This window comes from Polyodon spathula, chromosome 9, assembly GCF_017654505.1.
Source record: "Polyodon spathula isolate WHYD16114869_AA chromosome 9, ASM1765450v1, whole genome shotgun sequence".
In the NCBI taxonomy this organism is placed as follows: Eukaryota; Metazoa; Chordata; class Actinopteri; order Acipenseriformes; family Polyodontidae; genus Polyodon; species Polyodon spathula.
Genome location: NC_054542.1, coordinates 20,751,747 through 20,760,882, shown reverse-complemented (window position 1 = coordinate 20,760,882; position 9,136 = coordinate 20,751,747). Strand labels below are relative to the sequence as shown.

The window sequence follows — 9,136 nt, the reverse complement described above, 5'->3', positions numbered from 1 at the left end:
ATCTATGGATTTCACATGGCTGGGAATACAGATATAAATCTGTTGGTCACAGATACCTAAAAAAAAAAAAAAAAAAAAAAGGTAGGATGTGGATCAGAAAACCAGTCAGTATCTGGTGTGACACATCTCCTTCGTATAGAGTTGATCAGGTTGTTGATTGTGGCCTGTGGAATGTTGTCCCACTCCTCTTCAATGGCTGTGCGAAGTTGCTGGATATTGGCGGGAACTGGAACATGCTGTCGTACACGTCGATCCAGAGCATCCCAAACATACTCAATGGGTGACATGTCTGGTGAGTATGCCTGCCATGGAAGAGCTGGGACATTTTCAGCTTCCAGGATTTGTGCACAGATCCTTGCGACAAGTGGCCGTGCATTACCATGCTGAAACATGAGGTGATGGCGGCAGATGAATGGCACGACAATGGGCCTCAGGATTTGATCACGGTATCTCTGCATTCAAATTGCCATCGATAAAATGCAATTGTGCTCATTGTCCATAGCTTATGACTGCCCATACCATAACCCCACCGTCACCGTGGGGCACTCTGTTCACAACGTTGACATCAGCAAACCGCTCGTTCACACGACGCCATACACACTGTCATCTGCCCAGTACAGCTGAAACTGGGATTTATCCGTAAAGAGCACACTTCTCCATCGTGCCAGTGGCCATCGAAGGTGAGTATTTGCCCACTGGAGTCAGGTCAAGACCTTGGTGAGGACGACAAGCACGCAGATGAGCTTCCCTGAGACGGTTTCTGACAGTTTGTGCAGAAATTCTTCGGTTGTGCAAACCCACAGTTTCATTAGCTTCATTATATTTTTGTTCAGTGTATTACCTTTCAAACTCAGCTCACTGTTCTAGGCCTTGTATATGGCACATTCAAACAAGTGACACATGTATAGTATAGTTTGGCTTGTTTGTAAGACTTTCCTACTTTGTTTCCCCAAAAGCTCCTTGTAATAGAACTATATACCTGTAGAACCACTGCAGCTTTCTGAATCTACTCATCCTTGTACACTTTTACTTTGTGTGTCAGATTCACTCACATGGTCTACAACCACAATGATGTCCATTAATCAGACCACAGAAAGCACCCTTTTGTACAGAAAGGTATATGGTACCAGGAAGAAGGAAGTGTAGACTTTATTTTAAGTGGAACTTGAAAAGTTAAACAGCACACTAAAGGAACCAATGTTTCTGTTGCCAATGCTAACAAGAGATGTTGAAGTGCTTTGAAAGCCTGCTCGTGCTTTAGCTCACCATTAACAGATACAGTAGTCTATAGGAATTTATTTGTGGGATTCTAAAGTATCGCCTACATTTCTCACATAAATTGCTTTAAATAAACTGGACCTGATAGTCTTCATTCTGATATAATAGGGTCCTCAATAATTTTTATGTTTAATGCATAAGTTTTTATGTACCAAAAAGGATTTTTCCAAGCTACTAACTTAAGCCTATTAACTTTGCTATGTTGGTGACAGACACAGTACATAATAATTATTGTTGTAATGACAATGTTCCACTAGATGGCAGAATTGGGTAAGAAATATAATAATAAATAACACATGAGTAGCGGCATAAACACACAGAAAAATTGGAGACCGTTAGCAAGTAAACACCTCCCCCATCCCTTCAACTCGTACACATTATATTTTTAAAAGCATGCTCTATATAACCACCAAATATGAATGGTTGGATTGTTTTATCTAAAGCAAATAAATAAATAAATAAATAACGTTTATAGCTACAGATGACATTTTGGTACAAAACATTTTGGTACAAAAAAAAAAAAAAAAAGTTTTACCACAAGGGGTGCTGTGGTTCTTAAACGAATTTAATCAAATGGTTGCCTGTCTTTTTACTGTTGTTGTCACTATACTTCCTTCTGTTCCAGATACACGCTCTAGTGGTTGAGCGTAACTCGATATCGGTTGTGGTTTTGAAATTCAATTAGAAAAAAAAAAAAAAACAGTGTTGCTCTCTGTTTTTGGAGGTCACAGCAATTATCTTTTATTCGCGTCTAACACATTCGTTATGATAATACGGAGAGCTTTCGATATATGTGTTAATAAACAGCACATTTTTAAGTCTGTGGTGTCCAGCCCTCACAGTACCCTGTCACCTTTCAATTTAGGGGGCGACGGAGGAGCTATCCTTAAATCCCTTTCCACTAATGTTTATGAGAATTTAGCTGTCGAGGACTGGATACACGACAACGTAGATCTGCAAGGCAAAAATATCCTGTTTCTGTGGAGAAACTCGTCAGCAGTAGTTATAGGCAGGCACCAAAATCCTTGGCAGGAGTGCAACCTCAAACTGATGAGACAGCACGGAATACAGCTAGCAAGAAGACGGAGCGGCGGAGGGACGGTTTACCACGACATGGGAAATATCAACATGACCTTCTTCACAACCAAGAAAAAATACGACAGGATGAAAAATCTCAACATGATTACAAAGTCATTGAACAAGCTGAGGCCACAGATGGACGTGCGCCCCACAGAGAGATTAGACCTTTTGCTAAACGGGCACTTTAAAGTGTCTGGGACGGCGGCAAAGCTTGGCAGAACGAATGCCTACCATCATTGCACTTTACTTTGTAATTCCGATAGAGCTGTGCTTTCCTCTGTTCTGAAAAGCCCCTGTCAAGGACTGAAAAGTAACGCCACCCCCAGCGTGCCTTCTCCAGTTAAAAACCTTTTGGAGGAAGACCCCACACTGGACTGTGGTATCATAATGGATTCAATCGTCACAGAGTACACTACGCAGTATGGTTTAGATCACCACATTATTCTAATAGAACCAAAGGATGAGGCCACACTGCCAGGGATCAGTAAAATGACACAGGATCTACAAACGTGGGAGTGGGTGTTTGGAAAGACACCTAAGTTCAGCGTCAGTACGAGTTTTAAACTCGGCTACAAACTGTCCAGTGCCATGGTAACATTAAACATAGATGTAAAGAATGGGATTATAGACTCGTGTAACATTAAACTTCCACAGCACTGGTTGCCATCTGAAATGAGCGAACATTTGGCTTCACACTTGATTGGCAATAAGTTTTGCCCAAGCGAAACAACACGGCTAACAAGTGCCTTACTGAGGACATGCCCACAGAACGAAGAGTTGCATCATAAGTGGAACATTCTGTGTGAAAATGTTGCTTCTGTTATGTGATTTCAAATGACCTTGTAAAATACAACAGTGCTGTACAATAAATGCATTGTATTGTTTTGCAGGCAGTTGTGGGAAGATGTTTAACAAGTGACCGGATAAAACGTTTTGGAACACAATTTTTTCAAATTCCCTAACGTAACATGTATAGATTTTCAAATGTAATACAGCATTTTGGTGTTTACTGTCTAAGCAATTACAATTATATATGCAATTCCTTTATATCACCAATATAACCATTTGGGGTAAAAGGTGAAGCCAAACATTTATTTTTGTAATGTGTTTTTGCTTCCTGAGCTATATAGCAGAGCTTGAAGGTGATTTTTTTTTTCAGGGGCATGATTACAATTTGGCTGAAATAAACAAAACAGGATTCAACTTCCTTTGGGTACTGTAAACGCACAAGTAGATCATAATATGAACTACACGACAAGAGAGAACAATATGCAAATTAACATGATTTTCAGACACAGCAGAAGTGCCTTTTTTTGCAAACTGATACAATTTTGATGTTTTCTCCTTACAGCCAAAAATAACTACTATAGTTTCTTTATATTCCAGTTTGTAGCGCACCATACTGAAGTGTTTCAAAATGCAAGTACTTTACAAACAGGTTCGCCATTTGCTCACTTTGTTTAGTAGAAATAAGTTTGACCTGTTTCAGACTTTTAGGAAAGTATCTTCTCCATGTCCACTTATCAATTGCGGTGAGTCAAGTTGACATGAATAAACTGTCAAGCTACCTAATTGAACATATTATGCAAATGGCTTTGAAAATGTTCAAAATGCCACCAAAATCACATACCGTAGCACAAATCGATCCTTTACCTAATTTGAATATCAGTGGGTATGGTCAAAACCTAAACTGTGACCCTTGGTCACTGCTGAACTGCTGGTCCAATGAAGGTGAGATTTGTGGTTGTCCCATATAAAGCTCCTCCAGGTATGTTTAATCAGAAACTGAAACTGGAGTTCTGATTTGTCACAGACTGACCCTACAACAAAAAATTAACACTTGAGATTCAACAGACATTTTAAGGTAGCAGCTGTGTGGGAAGAAAGTCAAATTACTTGCCCAAGTACTGAGGTGTCAGGCATTTGACATCTGTGTGTCATGCTTCAGTGCAGGTGTTTTAGCTTTAGTAGTTGCAAGAAAAGGTAGCCAAATCATCAAATTATTCTTGTACATATTAATTTGATCAACATGTAATTTAAAAAAAAACAGCATATATTTATTTCATTAAAAGAAAAAGTTCTTTTTTTTTTAACTTGGTCAGTATTAACACAGTAGATAAACACTGACACATATTTTATTTAAAAGCGTAAGCCGCAAAACAATAATACACAAATTTAAATTTAAATAATTCAAGAGTCTAGCTTTAAAATATTGATTGTGCATTTAACATTGGGTATTTAACTTGACATTAAAGGCACAATACACCATATTTCCATCCATTCTTGCATAATGGTCACATGACTAAAAATAGCAGTTTTGGCTGCAAATGGCAAAAATTATAGAAACATACAGTAACTCAGTCACGATGCAGAAGAATTAACATTTACAGTAAGTGTCAAAATTGTTCAACAGTGCATTATTAAATGAATATACAGGTTTAAAAAAAAAATCATATACATATTTATCTATTCCGGACTACACTATCTATCTATTCTGGACATTATTGTGTATTTCTGTGAGAATGTAATAATTTTGTCTTTCACAGGTATCACGTAAGCTATCTATTGTCAAGCAACAGACAAGTAGAAATTTGGATTTGAAGGAAGAAACAGTGATACAAAACTACACTTAAAGGGTAGCCATTTAAATCCACGTTCGTACCTATTATTTGCACTAGCAACTTTACCACTGTCACTGTTTCTGTGCTCAAGATCTTGGTTCTTTGCTTGTCTATTTTATATGACCACAAGACGGGAAGGGATTGGGTACCAAAATTAATTTAAAAAATCCTGAAAAAAGCAAGCAAATACAGAAAAATCCTAATAGTGTCAATAATAGGTAAGAAATTTTAAAGCACTCATATGATCCCCATAACCTACCTTATTCCAAACCCCATTTTGAAGGGAATATATGCTACAGAGTAGTAATAAAGCAGTACACCATGCAGCGATTTCCTCTATATTCTATATCAGGACTCTTCAACTGCAATAGGATTTACATGTAACTGCCAGCAGAAGGAGGCTAATAAAAGGTTCTTTGGTGTCTTATTGATGTAAAACATTAGTAGAGCTGTCTGCCGTTATGTTTGCTTTGTGTGCTTTACATGGAAAACATCTACAGTGGTTTCATGGCACTCTCTCAAGTCGTAGTCACAATAGCCAATGGAAAACCGGCTCTACAAAAAAAAAAAAAAAAAAAACAAAAAACAACAATGTATTACAATTATGTATTGTTACATTCCTTTGTAGATAAAAAAAAAATAAAAATACAGAGACTTGCCTGTGGCTTTTTAAAATAGTCTAGTCCTCTACCAATCTTTATTATCCAACCATTATTGAACCTGTTGAAGCAAAAAATAAATAAATAAAGGGAAGTGCATTTGTGCATCTTTAAAACTGGATTAATGCTCTTTTTTTTTTTTTTACTGTAAAGCCTAACATTTTAAAGGTATTTTCCCTGATCTCTTAGGATCATTTCCAGACCTCTTCAGAGATGGTAAGTTAGTAAATTAAAACATGAAAGCGTAGCTAAATTCTAAAGATAATCACATAAAACATCAAGAACTAATTCATGTAGCACTTAATCAATATACCAGGCTAATTCTGAGACTTCGCTGCAGGGTGTTTAATCAATATTCTGAATTACAGTACCTATTTATCAAACATAACTGAACCAACATAAAAGTTCTGTAATTAAATATCACCAACCTGATTTCCCTGTCATGGATTGTTGTGGAATAGTCAATCGTCAGTGTTATCCCATGTGTCTTAAGCGACTGTTGAATCTCAGTAAGAGCACTTGTCTGCTGATTTGTGTTTTCACCCTAATACATAATACATTTTTCTTAGACAAAACAAGTGATACTTTTCTGCAGTAGCTGCTGAAATAGCACACAAAGGTTCCAAATCTTGTATGATAAGGACAAGAAGAAAACCTACATCTTGGGATGTCAGCAGATGGATAGTCTTGACTTCACAAGGAGACTTCAAAAGCATCTCACAGAACCTCAAAAAGTTATACAGCTAGAAAAAGCAAAATTAACATTAGGCATGTTACTGCTAAAACACAAACATATTACCAAAGACTCCTCATCAATGACCTTGTATGAATTGTAAACAACATGCACTTTTGCATTTGTGAATGGTCATCACTTTTACTACTATAATATTCTAACTCCACAGTGATGCTGAAAGTTGAATATAAAGGGTGCCATATTCTTGTATTTCTCAATCCTCTTACAATGTGAAATAGCCAGGACTCTACACAATTTTTCCTCTCATAAAGGGTTATGATTTAATTTTTTTGGTTCTAAGTTTAGTACCATGTGCCAGGCCAATGGCAGAGCTCAATTTGAATATTTACTTATGGTTAAGCTTGCTACTTTTAAACCACTTATTTTTCAAGGATTACTGATATAAATCAATAACCTTTTAGAGTAATATATTTATTTGTAAGCCGACTCAAGTTCTTTACTGTAACATCATGAAACCAGTCACTGTGCAGTGGGTTGAAAAGGCTTTGATACTTAATATGAATAACCTTGTTCATACATGCACAAGTTGTCCTTACCTGATGAATGTGTCTGACGTAAGGATCCTCCACCCAGACTTCAGTTAATGCTTCATTAATGTAGGGTTTAAAAAGCTTTTCAAAACTAAAGCCTTTGGCATTCTCTGTGATTTTGATCTGCTCATGATACTTCCCCTCTGAAATGAACAGAACATGCTTTTTATAAGCATCTAAGCACAACATTCCCAAATCAAATTCAGATAAATAAATGCAGATCAATTGCAGGTGGCTCTAACGCCAGTGGCACTGGAACAATTTTTAAAGTGGGGGTGCTCAAAGCCATTGAAAAAAACGGTAACACCTGTATAGTACAGAAGCCATGCAAAGCCAGCGAGTGCTACCGCACCCCCTGCACCCCTAGTTCCAGCGCCCATGACTAATGCTGAACCTGTCATAGAAGAAACCTATTTTTGAGGGTAAAATGAAGAATGTCCAATACAGTTGTAATGGATTTTAGAAAATGTTAAATAGTTGGGGCATCACTGGCCAGCTTGTTCATTAAAATGTTTTTCATATGAACTGGAAATAAGTACAAATAGGGAGAAAAAGATTATAAATGCAGCAATCAAGGGATCTGAGGTTGTATGGCACAGCAAACACGTTGGACTCAGTAGCACCCTACAAAGGGGCCCAATAAAGACCCAGAGCCCTGAAGAGTATTAGTTTCAATTACATCCTAACTGTTGGATGCTACAGGCTTTCTATACTGTTTGAACGTATTTAGTTAAAAAAAAAAAAAAAAAACATAATGGGTTTCATTTGTCCACAGACGAGGATTTCATTACCAAAACGAATTTAAATACTGTACCTTCTTTTTCTTGATTTAGACGGATTTTAATCTGCTCTGCTCTCTCCATGTAACCCTTTATCTTCTGTCTGTAATGGGGCTTCTTTGAGTCATCTTTAGTAGCTGTGATGATACATTGGGAGCACACAGTTCATTTGTTTCTGAATAGTACATCAGAATTGTACTGTACCTGAGGGGGGGGGGGGGGGGGGGGGGGGGGGGGGGGGGGGGGGGGGGGGGGGGGGGGGGTGGGGGGGGGGGGGGGGGGGGGGGGTATGCTGAATTAAAGTAAAAAACAAAAAACATACAAATCCTCTGATTGCACTATTTTTTTTTTCTTAAAAACAAAACAAAACATATGGATGTTGTGCAAAGTGACATCAAAGTGACATTTCAGGATTACATTTTCCCTCTGTAGTAATGTGAATTTAGGATCTCGGGTTATTACGCCCTCCATGGGACAACAGCAAGGAAGTTGATGGTGGCAATCAGAGGAGCTGTTTCAGGAAGGAAAAAATAAATAAATAAAAAAAAAAAAAACTGTTTGCATGTAATGGCATCATCAGCGTTAACACAGACACACTGTATTATCTATCTATCTGGATGGAGAGATAGTAGAATTCGTTTTTGTAACCTGTACCTTGTATGGTCACAACCTCAAACAAACAATCGTTTTCTTCTCCTTTACTTCACTTACTTTTTAACACGTCTAACAGTAACTGGATGCCTTCCTGGTAACAGATAAGGGACTCCTGAAACCTCGAGCTCGTATCTAGTTCCACAGCTCTCGTTAGCACGGTAACAGCCGAACTCTCCATCCCGACCAGCGCATTCTGTGACATGGTAGTTCGCACAATAATATTCTTCAACTTCAGTGTATTGTAGTGTCAACCTGTTTGTATTATGCACGGTATTGGATAACGTCAAATAAAATGTATTAAACTTAACTAGAAACAGCCCAATGTAAACTACTATTTTATCACATATAATTGATTATATAAAATACAGCAATTGCTTTCTTAGTGAATTTGTGAACACAACAACAGCTAGACGTACGTACATCTACCACCTATTCTGACACTCGACATTTTTCAAACTTGCTTCCTGATCCTGAATTAACTCTAGTGTTACATACAAATAAATCCCTCGCTATAGCAAAATTATAGTACGGTACCGAAGATATTCTATTTTCTACAATATGTTTGATTAGGCTGTACAAGGGAACCAAGTAACAGCATATTATATTACAAAAATTAAAAAGTGCAGAAATGTTATAACAATGCACATTGTAATTACTTATTTATTTATGCACTACTTAACAAAAAATATTAAAATTGGTTATGGAAAATAATATAATACAAATAAAAATAATAATAATAATAATAATAATAATAATAATAATAATAATAATAATAATAATA

At 37.1% G+C, this 9,136-nt stretch overlaps 2 protein-coding genes across 2 annotated transcripts; one reads left to right on the top strand and one right to left on the bottom strand.

Moving 5' to 3' along the window:
• Positions 1–1,882: 1,882 nt before the first annotated feature.
• lipt1 (lipoyltransferase 1) lies at positions 1,883–3,304 on the top strand. The gene has a single exon (XM_041258860.1). It carries the CDS (start codon positions 2,044–2,046, stop codon positions 3,184–3,186), a length of 1,143 nt encoding a protein of 380 aa, XP_041114794.1. The 5' UTR covers positions 1,883–2,043; the 3' UTR covers positions 3,187–3,304.
• Positions 3,305–4,504: 1,200 nt separating this feature from the next.
• Positions 4,505–8,809, bottom strand: mitd1 (MIT, microtubule interacting and transport, domain containing 1). Its single transcript, XM_041258861.1, has 7 exons — positions 8,413–8,809; positions 7,737–7,838; positions 6,929–7,065; positions 6,298–6,381; positions 6,067–6,182; positions 5,639–5,699; positions 4,505–5,534 (listed from the first exon to the last, which is right to left on the bottom strand). Exons 1-7 carry the CDS (start codon positions 8,555–8,557, stop codon positions 5,439–5,441), a joined length of 741 nt encoding a protein of 246 aa, XP_041114795.1. The 5' UTR covers positions 8,558–8,809; the 3' UTR covers positions 4,505–5,438.
• Between the last annotated feature and the right edge of the window lie 327 nt (positions 8,810–9,136).

What these genes read in the sequence shown, in the direction of transcription:
- lipt1 (XM_041258860.1), top strand. Translation starts at nt 2,044, where the DNA reads ATGATAATACGGAGAGCTTTCGATATATGTGTTAATAAACAGCACATT.
- mitd1 (XM_041258861.1), bottom strand. Translation starts at nt 8,557, where the DNA reads ATGTCACAGAATGCGCTGGTCGGGATGGAGAGTTCGGCTGTTACCGTG. An exon ending in TCTAAATCAAGAAAAAGAAG is followed by an intron (nt 7,066 to 7,736) that starts GTACAGTATTTA and finishes TGTTCATTTCAG; the next exon opens with AGGGGAAGTATCATGAGCAG. An exon ending in ACGTCAGACACATTCATCAG is followed by an intron (nt 6,382 to 6,928) that starts GTAAGGACAACT and finishes TGCTTTTTCTAG; the next exon opens with CTGTATAACTTTTTGAGGTT.